Genomic DNA, 18,829 nt, shown 5'->3' with positions numbered 1-18,829 from the left:
ATCCACATAAATATTTAATGCCAATAAATTAAAATAATGCTGTGTTTGTCAACCGATCCTCTTGATTACCTTCTTGGTTTTCTTGATCAGCATCTGAAACATCTGATGATGTTATCCCCCTTCTTCGTAGAAAGAGAATTATCAGTGTTCATCAAAGAGTCAAACTGGTATGGGAAAATGCCCGGAACAAAACCCAAAGCAGAGATATCACTGTCATTGATTTCCACTGTGGATATTTACAAAATACTAGAAGACTCTGTGTTTTTTCTCTATAAATATACAGTATCTACAGCAGATAGCAAAACAGGGTGAAACGGATGACGCATTGGTACCACGAGACCGGCTAGCTCATTTAAGTTTTCTCAGTCTCAGCCATTTACCCTTACTGCCCTTAAAGTAGATAAACAGCTTTGCGGAGTGCTGTGAAACGTGTGTGAGCCAACATTGATGGGGTCAAACTATCAGAAAATCTATAAAAAAGGTTTCTTTGTCACAAACCCTTTAAACATGGAAATATTTTTACTTTTGTAGCAAGAGTAATATCTTGTACTACATTGAAAATCAGAATGAATATATTACCTGTTTACTCCTGTTTTCTTGTAGAGAGATTTCAATTTTCCTCAGCAGGTCCAAAAGGATTTCTTGGTAAGCTCGGTTCAAAGCCAGACATGTCTCTGGATTAATGACAATTTCACCATCCTCTCCCACCATCTGTAACTGTGCCACACCTGCTGTACCTGGCTGTTCGCTATCTTCATCAATATCCTTGGGAAAATAAACATGGTTTACCTAAAGAAACTATCGTGTTTTAACAAGTTTAAAAAGATTGATCAGGGTCTAAATTAATAGCAAATCAACAAAATCCTATTTAAAACATTTTACGATAATACACTTATTCTATAAGACATGTTTATGACTATATTAACAAGAGATCCCAGAGGGATCTTGGCGCCCACCAAAGATTGATCTATGTCTGACAAATGAAAGAGGTATCTTTTCTCTGCTTTTCAAACTTACACTTCTTTTTTCTGCTTTTCAAACTTTAAACTATCAAAATCCAAGATGGTGGTCGCAAAATGCAATAGGCAGAACTAGGGTCCTAGAGGAACCTACATATGATATTTGAGAACAATCCCTTCAATACTTTCTGAGAAATATCGGTAACAAACTTTAACTATCAAAATCCAAGATGGCTACCGGTCGGCCATTTTGTTGACCGATCAGTCCCAAAATGCAATATGCACAACTGGGGTCCTAGGGGAACCTACATATGAAATTTGAGAAAGATCCCTTCAGTGCTTTCTGAGAAATAGCGGTAACAAACTTTAACTATCAAAATCCAAGATGGCTACCTGGCGGCCATCTTGTTGACTGATCAGTCCCAAAATGCAATATGCACAACTGGGGTCCTAGGGAAACCTACATATGAAATTTGAGAAAGATCCCTTCAGTGCTTTCTGAGAAATAGCGGTAACAAACTTTAACTATCAAAATCCAAGATGGCTACCTGGCGGCCATCTTGTTGACTGATCAGTCCCAAAATGCAATATGCACTACTAGGGTCCTAGGGGAACCTACATATGAAATTTGAGAACAATCCCTTCAATACTTTCTGAGAAATAGCCGTAACAAACTTTAACTATCAAAATCCAAGATGGCTGCCTGGCGGCCATCTTGTTGACCGATCAGTCCAAAAATACAATATGCACAACTAGGGTCCTAGGGGAACCTACATATGAAATTTGAGAAAGATCCCTTCAGTGCTTTCTGAGAAATAGCGGTAACAAACTTTAACTATCAAAATCCAAGATGGCTACCTGGCGGCCATCTTGTTGACCGATCAGTCCCAAAATGCAATATGCACTACTAGGGTCCTAGGGGAACCTACATATGAAATTTGAGAAAGATCCCTTCAGTACTTTCTGAGAATTAGCCGTAACAAACTTTAACTATCAAAATCCAAGATGGCGGCTGGTCGGCCATCTTGTTGACCGTTCAGTCCCAAAATGCAATATGCACAACTAGGGTCCTAGGGGAACCTACATATGAAATTTGAGAAAGATCCCTTCAGTACTTTCTGAGAAATAGCGGTAACAAACTTTAACTATCAAAATCCAAGATGGCTGCCTGGCGGCCATCTTGTTGACCGATCAGTCCCAAAATACAATATGCACAACTAGGGTCCTAGGGGAACCTACATATGAAATTTGAGAAAGATCCCTTCAGTACTTTCTGAGAATTAGCCGTAACAAACTTTAACTATCAAAATCCAAGATGGCGACTGGTCGGCCATCTTGTTGACCGTTCAGTCCCAAAATGCAATATGCACAACAAGGGTCCTAGGGGAACCTACATATGAAATTTGAGAAAGATCCCTTCAGTACTTTCTGAGAAATAGCGGTAACAAACTTTAACTATCAAAATCCAAGATGGCTGCCTGGCGGCCATCTTGTTGACCGATCAGTCCCAAAATACAATATGCACAACTAGGGTCCTAGGGGAACCTACATATGAAATTTGAGAAAGATCCCTTCAGTACTTTTAGAGAAATAGCGGTAACAAGAATTGTTAACGGACGGACGGACGGACGGAAGGACGGACGGACGACGGACCATGGACGAAAGGCGATTTGAATAGCCCACCATCTGATGATGGTGGGCTAAAAAGATATGATTTCGACAATAATTGGTTTAGCAATTTTACATACTTTTTTTATTCTTCAGATAGATAATCTCAACTTTTCGATGCTGCAGTTAATCTAGTGTAAAATTAATCATTTTGTTAATGAAGACAAATTTGATTAGAAAAAATGTTATCATTACAAGTGTATACATATAAGCACCTTTTATTTAAGGAATTCGCAGTAAAAAATTCTAATGAATTCAGAATAATTGAATTTATCACTACTATTTAATATATAAATATAGACAATTGTCATTTTTTCGATCATCAGTTTTGTGTAACCAATCAATGATCAATTAAAATTGATTTGAATTATGCTTTGGTCCCACTGAAGACCGTGTACGTTTTCCAGGAAAATCGTACAAACTACACATGTTGCTGTGTTCTTAGGTCACTTATGTTTTCACAAATAAAATCATACTCCTCTGAACGTTTACATTACTACGTACGCGTATGTGCTCTTCAATTCGTTTAGACGCTTGATATTTGAAATGATATGAGCGAAAACACACACAAGCTAATTATACACTTTCGTTTATCATGATGTCGGACAATTTCGCCAAACTCGATTACAGATTTCTTATTTGATTAATTGGTCAAACACCCCAACCAACGATACTCGGTGAACTTGATTAATCAGAACACCACTATATTTACCTGATCATCTTCATAGGTATCAATACCACTTGGACCAGGTTTGGTATCTGCATTGCCTGCAAAGAACAAAAAAAAAACCATTAAAATAATAGTCATGACCTTCAGTATGTTATATATATTAAGAAACTAAAATTTAGTGTTGGGAATCGGTTGTAAAATGGTAATCGATCATCGGTTTAGTACAATTTACTAATTATCGATTTTATAATCGGATACTATTTATAGAAAGCTCTCCTATATTTATATATTTCACCTTTTAGTTTTTCTGAAGAATTTTAAAAAGATATCCACTGAACGAACAGTCATGAAGAAGTTTTTTTTTTTAATTCAAATTCTTGAGTATCTATGATGTTTAAAATATTTTGATAAGTGATTTTGCCCTGATATATATCATAATAAAGGTTCAGAACAGTATGAGATAAGCATGAGTTATCTCCCATTTTAATAATCGATTATTACCTTTCATAATCGATAGTCTTTGGAAAAATCATAATCGATCGATCATCGATTAAAATCGAGAATCGGTCCAACACTACTAAAATTTGTCAATACTTCTGTCATCTATTTATTTTAATAGCATGACAGGGTCGATTGGTAGCAACCTGGTGGCTCAATTGGTACTGGCAGGCGACCAGTTCTTGCCCAGTACCAATTCTCGCCATCGCATTTGTATCTGTACTATTTCCACAAAAAAATGTCTCAAAATTTGTCTGTGATCATCCAAGTAACATATGCGATGGCGATAATTGGTACTCGGTGAGGACTGGTCGTTTGCCAGTAGAACATCCAAGTGTTCGAGGTCCAAACCACAGTCTGGCCACTACATCATGTCTACATAATATCATATTAAATTGTTCTGCAGTATGAAAGGCCCACTACCTTTCCGGAGCAAAATTTAAAGGTTTCTAAAAATCATAAATAACATAAGAAAATATATATGGATGGCCTAAGATGAGGTTACAACGCCAAACATATGCAAGTTATCCTGCGTGATATATGATAACAGTTGGGTTTCATTCCGCTATTTTGCCTTCTGCTGCAGTGATAATCAACTACCGAGCGGTATTTAGCACGACGGCGGGAAACATAAGACGACCCACGTTATGAAAATTAACATTTTATTTATCCAAATTAAATTGTTCAGAAGACGATGATAAGTGTAGCATTACACTTGATACATAAGTTGATAACTTATGCGACTCTATAAAATAATCGATCTCGTTTTACATTTCCATTTTAAAAATTAAAAGCTGTTTCGGAAAGGTAGTGGGCCTTTTAAGTAAAATGTCTCGAAATAGTCAGAATAACATTTTATAACTTCACTGGTGTTTCTGTTCACTTGATGGGATAAATAATTTTGATTGTTGCATGTACTGTACATAATTTTTATCATGCTGTCAAACTATCAGAAAGGGGATTTCCATATTTTCCCTATCTGATCACATCACCATGGTCAAATTCATTTGCATAAAACAAGGGGAGGTAATCCAACTTGCAAATAAAACGTATTTGTACCTCTAAAATTCTTTATATCGAAAAAATGTTTCTGTCTGAATGCATAATCTATCGGACTGATACAAACTAATAGCATTTTAGAACGCTTAACGTAATTTTACCGGCGTAATCGGGAACATAATGCCGAGAAGTGTGCGTATTTTCATCGTCTGTCTCCTCGTAATTATCTCCTTCTCGCAAGATAAGTTCAAGGCGCTGAATGTCATCTTGAATTTGTTCTCGTTCATCCTGCTCACTGTCTTGTGACAGCATCTTGACAATTGTTTTCTTACTTCGTGTAATATGAAAACAATAATGCAATTTTTGCGACTCTCTTGATCGAACTGTTCGCCATTGCTCTCGCGCTTTTACTTCCACTTCCGTCGGAAGTTAACGGTAATGTTCAGTAAAGGGGTGGTCAGGATCGATGTCTTAAATCCAAATTATACTTATAAGTTATATGTACGTCTTTTGTTATAATTTTTCATCAAATTTAATAAATCAATTAAATATTGTTATATTTACTTATCCAAAATATGTTTTGCTCTGAGCAAGAAAATTACATAGAAATGAACACCCCTTTGAGCGGCGAGAAAGTGGACTGATCCACCTATCTCGTGATGGACTGAATAAAAAAGAGTTCCAGAAGGCATTTTGGTCTGCAGAGGGAACGGATTAGTATGACAAGTTGACAGTACCGACCGAGAGCATTATCAGAGGTATGCATGTGTATGTTTGCTTATGAGTGTGTATTTAAGGTAATCTAATTTATCAGAAATCGATTTAAAGGCGCTCGATTTCAACTCTGTCAGTCTGTGTTTTCAAAGAAGAAAATAATTTGGATCAGGATTTGCGTTGATTTGTCAACATTCGTGCAGTAACCGGTTAAAAAATAACTTACAGAAGGGGTTTTTAACCAGGTGTCCGTCAACCTGAGTAGACAGAGATATTTCAGCAACATGTAAGGTCCATTTACTGAGTGATTGATTACTCTATATCTAGTCTACTGGCAAGGTAGTGTTGCCCAGCATAGAGTTACACTTTCTTCACAATTCTTTCATTACCAAAACAACTATTGAAACCTCAGGGTTTTATAATCTTCTTACCTTCTGTGTCCATAGATATCCACAGCGGAAGAAACAATGGTGTTTCTGACAAGAACTTTAACAAACAGCAGCCAGCTTCTCAATTATAATATTAGGTATAGGCTGGTCTACCTGTAAACTCACTTTGAGATCACACCATTAGTCTTGTAACGTGCCGAGGCTTTCCCTACAGCCACAAAAGCTAGCTAATGGACTATGCGGCTGAAATGCCCTTTTGCATATATCATCACATTACCCACCTCGTCAACAAGCTTTAGTCCTGAAGTTTCCTAGGTTCAACATGGCATCATTGGCACACACAACTGTCCCTGCTGCTAGTACCCCACTAATCACCAACCAGTACCAGGAACATTGGGCTTCCTGTGCTGTCTGAAGGACACCCTACAAGATGCCAGACCTGTTCGCTGCCACCAAATGTAACGTGCTGTGTCCCAAACTGGGTTGCACTTTTTCCGTTGTTTAACTTGATACGTGCCGACACTCATCTGCACCGCCAAAAAGCTAGCTTTTAAACTATGTCCTTATCCAATTTTCACCACAGTCTGAGACTATACTATATATATATTGATGCATCATTTTCCATGACTAGTTGTACCGGTATGGCTACTTACTGTTGGTTGTGGTTTTGTACCATGATGGGCTGAATTTTGAAGGGTATTGTTCCCAGCAGTGTTCAGGCACGATTTGAATGTATTCAGGGTTTTTGTATTAATATCAGCTCTTTATAATGATCTGTTGTGTGGCACTAATCAAGACAACAAACCTTGGACTCACTCTTAAGCTAGAAGACAATGCTTTAGACTGAGCTTTTTTTATGTGAATACCCTGCTTTAAATGCCCTTGTTGGGATGCTGATTAAGTCTGCTCCTGAAAATTCAAAACACCATATCACAAGTTAAGTTAGATTGGGTGTCTTCTTGCCAATGCTAATTACCAGGTATTTGAAGCAAGATCAATACCAAAACTTATAGGATAATTAATACTATCACACAGGTACAGTGTTATCAAACTTTGGTTGAGCCATCATTCAGTGGTTGTAAGTATACACACATAGTCAATAATTTAAAAATTTGGCCTTAAATTGCCCACGTAACAAATTTAAATGGCAGACAAAACTGACCTTCAGATTATATTGTTCTTGCTCTAGATGTAAAGTCATTAGGTATGTGTAACTCAGTGGTCCAAAATGATTAAAAATATCCAATGACCCAAACCCCACTACTTACATTTATAGACTGTGAAGGGAATTCAAGGAAAGTATCATTGTTTTTTTCAAATTTGAAAATTTATTAATATGGGAATGGGATACCATTTTTCATCATAATGAAACGCATGGAGTTCTGAAAAAATAAATGAACCTGCTAGATATGACTGTCTGCATTTACCAATTATAAATAAATTAGCAATATGTTGATACAACTTTAAAAGGTGTGATAATCTGACAAATAAGACTCCTAATGTTTAATTAGAGGTTAATTTTTACAAATCATATTATAGGCTTTGCATTGTTTCTTTTTTAAAGGAATCTGTAAAGTGGCAAAATGGCGGCACAGTCAAGTGGAGCACAGAATGTTGATGTCCGTGAGCTGTTCAACATGTTAGAGTCAAATGACATCAATGTCTCCAATGACATTACAAAGCTAGTTCAAGAAAATCTTACATCAAGTACGTATAAAAAAACAGCTCTGGAAAGAAGTCTTTTTCAAACCAATATATTAACTACAATGTATATAATTGTATCGGGGGTCCCATGTTTGTAGGATTGCCTCAAACAGATTCTATTGAAATATATTCATTGACACTTTGAAAATTTCAGATCAAATAGAACAAGATTAGTAAGACGGGCAAGTCTTGATGTTTATAAATGGGTATATAGCAGCATCAATTAGATTGTTTATTCAAGAAGATGTTAAGTAGTAAATTGCAGCATTTTCAAAGCCATTACAAGACATGTTGCTAACATTTCATGTAATTAATTTTCTTCGTACATTTGTGGGTTGTATTTACTTATGTCTTTTACAGCGAAAGAAGCCTGGCTTGTATGCAGTCTTGTGGACTACTATTACATATCTCATTCTGAAAGGACACTCCAAATTATTAAAGAAGTCCGTGAACCTCATGATAAGGTAAATAGCTTTAGTAGACATTACTGACACTGTGACACAGGCCATATAGATAGAAGTATATGAATTATATATATGCTAAGTAACTCTGCCTGTTGGACACTATGACTGTCACTTGTAGGTTTTTTTTGTTTGTTTTTTTTAACCCCGCTTTTTCCGAAACGGGGGATATTAATTTGGGTTCGTCCGTCCGGCCATCCGTCTGTCTGTAACACTTCATTTCCATGCAAGAACTGTAACAAATGTAAACCGATTTCTCTTTTTTATTCAGTCCATCACCGACAAGGTTAAATGCCTTAGGAACTTGGCCAAGTTCGATCACGACTGTCAATGGACCTTATTTAGCCGAGTTATGGCCCTTTGAATTACTAAAAAATGCTGTTTTCTGCCATTTCTATGCAATAACTGTAACAAATGTAAACAAATTTACTTTAAACTTAGTAACAAGGTTAATACCCTTAACGACTCAGCCAAGATCGATTGCGAATGTCGATGGACCTTGTTTAGCGGAGTTATGGCCCTGTGAATTACTAAAAAACATCATTTTCTGCAATTTTTTTTGTGCAATAAATAAGGCTGTAACAAATGTAAACCAATTTTCTTCAAACTTGGTGACAAGGTTAAAACATGCCTTAAGGGCTCGGCCAAGTTCGATCGCAAGTGTCGATGGACCTTATTTAGCAGAGTTTTTGCCCTTTTATTTAATAATAAAAAAAAGTTAATTTTCTGCCAGTTCCGTACAATAACTGTAATAAATATTAACCATTTTTCTTCAAATCGCAACTTGGTAACAGAGTTAAATGTCTTAAGGGCTCGCCCAAGTCCGATCGCAAGTGTCGATGGACCTTATTTAGCAGAGTTATGGCCCTTTGAATTACTAAAAATGTCATTTTCTGTCATTTCTGTGCAATAAGTGTAACAAATGTAAACCAATTTTCTTCAAACTTATTAACAATATTACATGCCTTAAGGACTCGGCCAAGTTCGACCGCGACTTTCAATGGACCTTATTTAGCGGAGTTATGGCCCTTTGCTTAAATAAAAAAAAGTTAGTTTCTGCCACTTCTGTACAATAGATCTTAAATAGAAGAGTTATGGCCCTTTTATTCAATAAAAAAAAAGTCATTTTCTGCCAGTTCCGTACAATAACTGTAATAAATATTAACCATTTTTCTTCCAATCGCAACTTGGTAACAGAGTTAAATGTCTTAAGGGCTGAGAATTAAGACAGTAGTTTTTGTTTTGTTTTAAACAGCACTTGGTAGATAAACTAAATGAGGGTTTGAAGAGTGTGGAACATCGCCTACCAGCTATGAAGATTTTATTGTCACTGGCCTGCAAACAGCCAATTTGGGTACACAAGCTTGTCACTCAACAGGTCTTCCACTCCATCATTAAAAACTCTTAAGGTAAGAATGTGTCCAATACAGATTAAATATAATAAATTACTAGAACTTCTAAAAATGTTTTATTGAATTATTGTTTTACCAAGGATTTGTCAGGATGTTATACATATCCTCTTCCTAATTCTGTCTGAAGACTAGTAATTATAAGGGGCTTTTATGAAATCATGCAGCCTTAGAATGGTCATTCATTAAACAGAAATAGGAATGTACAAAAGATTAAATTGGTTTCTTTAAACAGCACTCATAATTTGGCAGTCAGATTTGAAGTATGTAGTCTATTCATTAAGTAGAGTTATTGTTTTTGAAAACAGTTGTTAATTAATATCAATATTTAGACTCTCAAGGGTAGATAATTGTGCAGACATAACCTGTGGGCTCTGAGTTAGTTGTTAGGGTAAACATTTAGGAACTAGACTTATTCATAGAATTGACATGGAGACAGAATATATCTTGGATTATCTTTTGTTAAGAATGAAATGTTTTGTCATCAGACAGAAACCGACATTCCTGTGGTTATGACTGGTGTGATGGCCCTCACAGTATTATTGCCGTCTGTTCCTGCCCTGATTGGCAACCAGCTTACAGAAATCTTTAATATATTCAGTCGTCTTGTAGCCTTTAACGAGAGGAAACCAGGTGAGGGATGCTATTCCTAAATAGATCAGACTTCAGTCTATTTCAGCAAAATACTGAATTTGTTTTACATTACCTTACATTAAACATCAACTGGAATAGCAATAAATTTTAGAACTTTGGTTGACATATTATGTGACATCATTTTAATTGAGGAGATAAAGTAAATTACTGGGCATTAAAATACCTAGACAAAGGCTTCAGTTAACATTCTGTATCTACATACACATATGGAATATGCAAAATCGATCATTCCTCTGAATATTTTGTGTATACATCATTATGAAGAATATTACTTATAATGCTTCGAGATGAAGAAAATAGATTCTGTAATGCGTGTCTGCTGTGTGTTTTGGTATGACAGGAAATGTGCCGGATGTGTTCCTGCTCCACCTACAAGTAGCGTTGTATTCACTGTTCCACAGATTGTACGGCATGTTCCCCTACAACTTTTCTTACCTACCTCCGTCATCACTACAATAAAAAGGAAAATGCTAAGGTCTTTGATGAATTTGTTAAGGTATTACAATTTTGTTTTTTATGAAGCAAAAATTCAAAACTGACACCAGTTATTCAATTTATAACAAATCAATTTCTTATTATGACTCTAGTTTGACACATGTAAACTTCGTTCATAATAATATTAAAGATATTTTGGACAATGGAGAAAATAAATGAGGTCATACAAGGTTACTTATTTTCTCTTTCCTATTTTTTTTTTTAATCTTGATCCTTTCAATGAAGTACTGAGGATTATTTTCAATAAATTGATTTGAAATTTTGAAAGAGGATACTGTAAACCATGTTGATTACCTGTAAATCACAAAATTTAATTGATGTGAAAACGAAATTGATACATATATATAAATGTCTGTATTTAACATTTATCTCTACGTTTGTAGCCCATGTTAGACAGAGTAAGACTACACCCACACCTCATTACTAGCTCAAGGGATCATGAAGTCTCCTCTAAAAGGTAAGCTATCCTGACTGTTGATTGATGCTGGCTGTCGTTCCTTTATAACATTCGTTTTGGTATCTTAAACTATGTCAGTTCCTGTAGAAATCCACTAACATATATCAAGTAGCTGGCACTTGTCCCAGGTTGACCTTAAACTTGTAACTGGGTCACGAAAGAATTCCTGAAAGCTTAATCCTAAGAAACTCTTTGAAATGCTCTGTTGTGACTTTTCCACCCTGGATGTGTAGATTTACATTATTTCTGTCTGTCTATTTCGTCTTTCCATTGCACTTTCCAAACTCTGTATCCTTTTGTCTAAATCTTCATGTTGGCTAAATGATCGGCTCGCCTAGGTGAGGCAGACAGTCATGTACAAGTACTGTATTAGACCTACAGTGTGACCTTTAGCATGTAGAAATTATTTTGAGGACTCAATATCACTCCTGACCACGATGGTTGTTATTTCTTTAATACCCCATTGTCTAAATTGGGGGTGGTGTATATTGTAGCACATGTCTGTCACATCCTGTCCTTTTTCCAATCTGATATTGAGTCTAGGTGGAGTTTAGCTAAGAAGAAACATTCCCAATTCAATTATTATCTAGTATGTATATGTTCCTGTAGGTGGCGTCAGATGGAGGCCCAGGATGTTGTGATTGAGTGCGCTAAGATGTCGCTGGACATGACAGAAGGGATGTGGGAGGAGCTCACATGTCCCATCATCACTCCTCGCCCAATGCTGATCCAACCCCAGAAAACCCTCTCTCAAACTTATAACATCTGAAAAAGGTAAGTTGTCTCATTATTCCCCTGCCCAATGCTGATCCAAAAAACCCTTGCTGAAAGTTATTACATCTGAAGATTTATTGTCTTATACTTAGGGCTGAAACGATTAGTCAAATAATCGGAGACGATTAGATTAATGAAGCTAATTGCTGATAATGGATTAAAGATTTTATTAATCGTTAATCGTAACATGCATAGCCAGTGCATTGTAAGCTGACTAAACACGTTGACAGATCATGGATTTCTGAGTAAGCCATTCCGACTGGAGTTTCATCTCTTTATGTACATGTTTTGAACTCAACAAAGCATATATGATGTGAGAAATACTTGTTAAATTACGTCTCTGTGGAAGTTAAAGTCATTAATCAATGAAAAAGTGGATGTCATGAGAAAGCTTGCAACACGCTGTTCGCCAATTTTCACTAGCTATCGACTCCATGTTGTTACGTCACGGAGGCCTAATCGCCGCCGGGACGCTCGGGAGCGGAAGGAGCAGTAATCTTGAACATTTAAATTTTACTATTGCATGTGTTTATCATATAAAAAAGAATGTTTTTGTTCATATTCTAATTGAATATAAGAGTTGTTGATTTATTTTATTTTTTTGATCACGGAAATAAAAAAGTTCATTGATTATAGTTCATTCAATATAGTTGCCTTCAATTCAAACGATTAATCGATTAGTAATCGATTACATGTGACCGCAATAATCGAATACAAAAAATTACTAATCGTTTCAGCCCTACTTACACTGTATAATTAATTTGGCTTTAAAAGAAGACAGTATGCTGAATAAGAATCACCAACAGAACCCGCCGTCTCTCGAGTTGAGTCCTCCCTGTCTAACTGCTGATGGTGTAGGATTGTGGAGCCCCTCGGTAGTGGTTGGCCTATCTACTCCCCCACCGTCCCAACAGACCACGCCTCTCTCTCTTGACGCCAGCAGATGTAAGATTTTCTCTAGCACTGGTGTAGTAATTAGCGCTAATATTCTATATCCATTAAACGTCTGGATGTATAATACTTTTAACACATAACATTTCTTAGATCATCTGACCCTAAGAGTCAAGATGACCTTTTGTTATAGTGCACAGTCCGTTCTCAACGGATTTTAACCAAAGTAACGCTCCAGAAAAACCACCAGAGAGGAAAAGGCGTAGACCTGCTGATGAGGTAATTTAACATATTACATACTCTGGTCTGAAATATTGTCAGTTTAGTGAATGTTGACCTACTGTTCTGATTTTATAATAAATATAGTCATCAGTGTTTGTAGAATTAGAATCTCGCTTTGTATATATAATAGCTCAATAAAACTATAAAATGTAAGTTTTGAAAAGAATCTTTAAAGAAATTGATACACTTAATCTTTAAGGAATGTTATAAACTTCATTTTATTAGGGATCACCAGTAGATGGAGAGAAGCAGGATCAAATGAAAACCAAAATGATAAACACTCCGCAATGTCCCGATCTAAAGGAGGAAGTAGGGCAGCTAAACAGAGAGCTATAGCCAGGGGAGACAACCTCGCTCCAGCACAGGTATGACCATCCCATAGTAAACTTATTCCTGAAGCTCTATATAGTTTGTACAGTTGTGAAGAAATTTAGGCACAATGTAACTTTCATATTTCTTTTGTTTTTCTATTGTTAAAATTGACAGTTTTTCATTTAAGCATTGATTAAGAAAGAAATTTTGTTTGTAAACTGTGTGAATCCGCATAGCTGATTCTGACAAAAGTTTGCAAACAAAATTTATTTCATAACCCTATGAAGTTAAAAAATAGTTACATCAATGCTTTTAATTAATTTTCAGACTACTTGATAACATAAAATACATTTAAGCCTACGATTCTATTGATTTTCCAATGGATTATTTGTTCTAAATCTTTTATGCAACATTGACGTCTCTATTATGACGTCATGAAAATTTCTGCTTTAATCACATTCAGTATGACAATGCTTTGTAGAAAAAGCTTGCTAGCATGCTAAAAGATTTGGAAGAGGAGGAGAAAGCTCAAGTTATAAGATTAGGAGATGCCAGCATAGCGTCACCATTTACATCAAAACTATCAACCACCATGTGTAGTAAGTATGAAGTACAGCATGTAGTTTAGTATATCAGATATTAACCCCACTTGTCATGGCTATGTCCGATGAGTCAAAAATGGAAGTGAATCATCATAATTGACATCTAAACTGAAATACAAGATATATTATACTATTTACAAGATTGAGGGCCACCATGTACATAAGTTTATTAGTTTACAATCTTCTGTCCAGATATTTGACTTGAGATGTATACAAATTTCTGATCTAATTATATTACAGTATCTGTGCCTTCATCAGAGAACTAGACTCTTATATTCACTGTGTACTGTATTAGATCACTTTGTTTTCATGTTAATTTTAATATTTATCAAGTGCTTTTTGAGATAATTGTGCATTCATGATACAATCATGCGTGAAACATTTAACTTTGAGCTTGACCTCTATGGTGACAATTCGCATCTAATGAAAACAAAGTGTTTTACAGTGATTATTCTGTTTCTAATTTACAGTTTGCCATGTGATAAAACAGGGGCGCTGTACTCTGGTCACCACTCTACAGATGTTTAAAATTCTTGCCCTAAATGCCCTGATTCTGGCCTACAGCCAGAGCGTCCTGTACCTGGACGGCATCAAGTTCAGCGACAGCCAAGCTACAATGCAGGGTCTGCTATTGGCTGGATGTTTTCTATTTATATCAAGGTCAAAGGTTAGGAGGTCAAACTTTAAACAGAGATGAGTTATATTGTCTTGTATGGGAGATATAAAAAACACCAAAGCTCATTTAAACTTAAATTGAAAGAAATATTTACTTTTTAGGTACATTCTGGCATCTTCTAAATAATGGTATAAGTATATCAGTTCCAGAAAACTAATGTAGAGGCTTAAAAAATTAATCTGGTCTTTTATTTTATGTCTGAATCATCAAAATAATTCATTGATAAAATTTGGTAAATATGGTGATTTGATAAATAAACTATTCTGTTACAGCCCCTGAAGATATTATCTAAGGAGCGGCCACTTACCAATATACTGAACCTGTACACCTTGCTCACAGTGTTGCTACAGTTCTTTGTTCACTTCACCTGCCTCGTATACCTAGTGCAGGGTGCCAAAGAATTAGCTCCATCGTAAGTTTACTATTATATATTCTCCTCGAATAGATCTTCACCTCCAAAATTAGGGGAGCTGGAAATATGCAGTACTGTTCAGGAATCTGCTTAGCTGTTTGTCCATCCAGAAATATTGATGTAAAAATAGTACATACTAAAACAGTCTTCACTTGTTTCATATTATTTTTTTTAATTTGAGGCAAAAACACAGATGAAGAAAAAGTATTGTAAATGATAAGTCGCAAGATTAATTGCCTCAGAGCTTTAACTTAATCTTTATTAGACACATCTATTGAATTCTGTAAATATGAATATAACTTTTCTATTAAAGGCCCATTACCTTTCCGGAGCAAAATATAAAGGTTTCTTAAAAAACATTAATAACATCAGAAAATGCATACCAATGACCTAAAATAAGGTTACGACACCAAACATATGCAAGATTTTCTGCGCAATATATGAAAACAGTGGAGAGTCAATTTGCTGTTTTGTCGTCTGGCGCAGTGATAGGTAACTACCGCGCGGTATTTAGGACGACGGCGGGAAACATAATACGACCCGCGTTATGAAAATAAACATTTTATTTATTTTAATGAAATCGTGCAGATGATAAATGTAGTATTAACGGTAAGTTAATAATTTTTAAGACTCTACAAAAATATCGATCTTGTTTTACATTCCTATTTTTAAAAAATTAAAAGCCATTTTGGAAAGGTAGTGGGCCTTTTAACTAGCTGATAATTCCAAATCACTAAGTACAGTTCATGGTTTCACTTGCTTTATTCACAGAGTGGACAAGATAGATTTAGAAGCCAAATTTTCACCAAGTTTATTAAACACCACAGTATATATCATATCAATGGCTCTACAAGTATCCACATTTGCCGTTAATTATAGGGTAAGTAATACAGTCGATCGTCATGGTATTTTGTAAATTCTTCGTCTATTGTTTGTCATTGCTGTAGCTTTACTATTTTCACCTGGGAGTCAGTTTATGACTTTATGACAGATTGACTGTGATTTAGCTTATTAAATATCTAATCATGATGAGTAAGTTAAATATTGTCTTCCTAACAGAGTAAGGTTGTTATTAACTCCCTGTATAATAGGGGTGTAACAATACATGGGACTATCGATATATTGCGATTGTATGTTTCTCAACTCGATCAATCGATGGCAATTTCAAAAAGTCCATAACAATCGCCGATAGTATGCCAAACTATCGATAGTTTTATTTCTGTAACTTGGATTAAAATCATGTACTCACAGACACAGAGGTTTCATACAGTAACAGACTAGCAGTCGCGATAAAATGTCACTTTTACATGCTTTTCAATCCAAACGCAAACACGCCAGTGTCCTTAATAACGATCTTCATTGCGTTTGAGTTGGTACTGACGTTAGCAGGTAAAGGGAAGTAACTCTAAACCAATACTGCACTAGAGGTACTTCGTGGCGGCCAATTCATTGACCGGATTGTGATCGAATTCAGAGTGCAATACTATCACAATACTATTGCAATTGTATTCTGCGATAGTTTTTATTCTGCTATAGTTAAAAACTATCGCAATAGTGTTTCCCTCTATAGCAATAGCATTGCAATAGTTAAAATTGTAGGCGATAGTCACTCCTACTGAATAAGGTGGTATTTAGCAAGTTGGTCTCCCTTACTTTAGAGATGATTAAAAATTATGTATTGTCTCCCCTTGATTTCAATGTAGTTAGTAAATACCAGAATTTTAGTTTGTTAAAAATAAGTCTGCCTACTGTTGTCTCAAAAACAATTTGTTAGAAACCATATTGTCTCCTCTTGACTATGGGATAAGATATTGGTAAATATGTTATTGTCTTCCCTCGATCCAAGGATTATTTAAATATTTTATTCTCTCTTGATTGCAGGGTGAACCCTTCATGGAGAGCCTACGTAACAACAAACCTCTATTGTACAGTTTGCTGATATCTGCTGGCTCTATAGTCGGTCTGGCCAGTGGTATCTTTCCAGAAATAACAGAACAGTTTGAACTTGTTCCATTACCAGATGAGGTGAGCTTTGACACAAATTATCTGATGCATCTATATTATATAAGTACCTCTCTGTAAATTTTTTAGCATGAACAAAGACAGAACAATTTCATCTGATAATTTCTTGGAGAAATGATGAGTAAGCCTACAAAAAATGTTAAAGTTTACTACTGTACTGGCAGGGGACCAATTCTCGCCATCGCATCTGTATCCATAGGATTGCCTTGAAAATTTACTTCAATAAAGCCATCTTCTGATAGAAGACACTACCATGCTGATTTCCACAAAAAATTATCTGAAAATTTGTCTTTGGTCAAATAAGAACACATGTGATGGCAAGAATTGGTACTTGGCAAGAACTGGTTGCCTGATAGTAGTTCAAATTTATATTGAATGAGAATACTTTTATAATAAGTTGTTCAACTATAGTATTTTCAGGAGAGAGGTTGAATGCAAATTCAAATGTTTTCCAAATAACGATAGAAACATAAATTATAAATATATATATATATATATATACATAAAAAAACCACAACTATAAAACAGTTTTTTCTCCCTAGCGCTTTCTTGGCTCATGCCGGTCTTCAGGGGTTTGAATTCTTTTATTTGTAAAACATGACGTCATAGTACAATGACGTCATAGTAAGATTACGTCATGACATGGTACATAAAGATATTGTGTTGTTGTCGGTGTAATGTAACTCTCTTTCTCAATTCCATTCCTGTCTGACCAATATAAAAATCTGAGCATTTGCTACAAATAAGTGCGTATATGACATTTTTGGATGTACAATTCATATTAGTTTTACAAACCAAAACAGACCATCTCAGATATTTAACAGTAAACGAACATTGTCATATGTGTGCTAATGATACTTTTTTTATTTTACCAATATATCAAATGTCCAATTCAGATCTTTTAAAAAGAGAAAATAAAGAAATGTATTTTATTCAACTTATGAAACCTGTGCTAAATTCAGAACGGGACAAAGGAACTTCATATTAGTTTTTATTTCGTCCTCATGTTTTTGTTATTTTCTTCCAGAACCATTCACAATATCTTTATGTACCATGTCATGACGTAATCTTACTATGACGTCATTGTACTATGACGTCATGTTTTACAAATAAAAGAATTCAAACCCCTGAAGACCGGCATGAGCCGAGAAAGCGCTAGGGAGAAAAAACTGTTTTATAGTTGTGTTTTTTTTATGTATATGGAAACCATCACATGGACATTGTTCTTTTTTATTTATATATATATATATATATATATATATATATATATATATTATGAATGCACCATTGTCAGTAAGAGCCAAGCCCTTGATCACAAATTAAAGGTGACGTGAACTACTGTATACACGTCAGGTACTTGTACTCAAATACATAGTGGCTAGCGGTAATACTGCAGTGTTAAAGAATATAAAAAAGCTTCATAAAACAACAGCTGCAAGTAGATTTCTAAATGTAATGTCCAACATGTTTCCCTTCTGTTTCAGTTCCGCAATGTTGTTCTCTCTACGTTATTGGCAGATGTCGCGGGTGCTTTACTATTGGACAGGATATGTTTCTTTTTATTTGGAAGAGGAAAACTTCGACAGGGATGATGTGAAATTAGAGACATTTTAACAAATTGAAATTATTGTATTGTAATATGTACTTTTTAATTTAATCGAACATGATGATGATGAATATTAAATATATTATGGGATCACACTTTGATGTTCGTAATTTGTTTAATGATTAAAGCAATCTGTTAGGAAGTGTTTTAAATTGCAGCTGGTAATACAAGGCAT

General features: G+C 35.3%; 2 protein-coding genes and 1 long non-coding RNA gene across 3 annotated transcripts in view; 2 read left to right on the top strand and 1 right to left on the bottom strand.

The window, feature by feature from the left end:
* The window catches only part of LOC138321360 (uncharacterized), a 30,515-nt gene extending 25,312 nt beyond the window's left edge, over positions 1–5,203 (bottom strand). The window contains 3 exon segments of the mRNA XM_069265003.1: positions 580–765; positions 3,340–3,395; positions 4,956–5,203. Coding sequence (XP_069121104.1) covers positions 580–765; positions 3,340–3,395; positions 4,956–5,106 — 393 coding nt within the window. The 5' untranslated portion in view covers positions 5,107–5,203.
* Positions 5,204–9,459: 4,256 nt separating this feature from the next.
* LOC138322481 (uncharacterized) lies at positions 9,460–12,793 on the top strand. Its single transcript, XR_011208405.1, has 6 exons — positions 9,460–9,471; positions 9,960–10,104; positions 10,466–10,621; positions 11,004–11,077; positions 11,687–11,851; positions 12,626–12,793. It is a non-coding gene; the product is annotated as an uncharacterized lncRNA (long non-coding RNA).
* Positions 12,794–12,968: 175 nt separating this feature from the next.
* LOC138321359 (probable manganese-transporting ATPase catp-8) lies at positions 12,969–18,749 on the top strand. Its single transcript, XM_069265002.1, has 8 exons — positions 12,969–13,021; positions 13,250–13,389; positions 13,818–13,935; positions 14,409–14,605; positions 14,887–15,026; positions 15,798–15,906; positions 16,908–17,051; positions 18,533–18,749. Exons 2-8 carry the CDS (start codon positions 13,312–13,314, stop codon positions 18,638–18,640), a joined length of 894 nt encoding a protein of 297 aa, XP_069121103.1. The 5' UTR covers positions 12,969–13,021; positions 13,250–13,311; the 3' UTR covers positions 18,641–18,749.
* The last annotated feature ends 80 nt before the right edge of the window (positions 18,750–18,829 follow it).

Source organism: Argopecten irradians, chromosome 4 (assembly GCF_041381155.1).
Source record: "Argopecten irradians isolate NY chromosome 4, Ai_NY, whole genome shotgun sequence".
NCBI lineage: Eukaryota > Metazoa > Mollusca > Bivalvia > Pectinida > Pectinidae > Argopecten > Argopecten irradians.
Note: the sequence above shows the minus strand (reverse complement) of the source record. Positions and strands in the feature narration are given on the sequence as shown.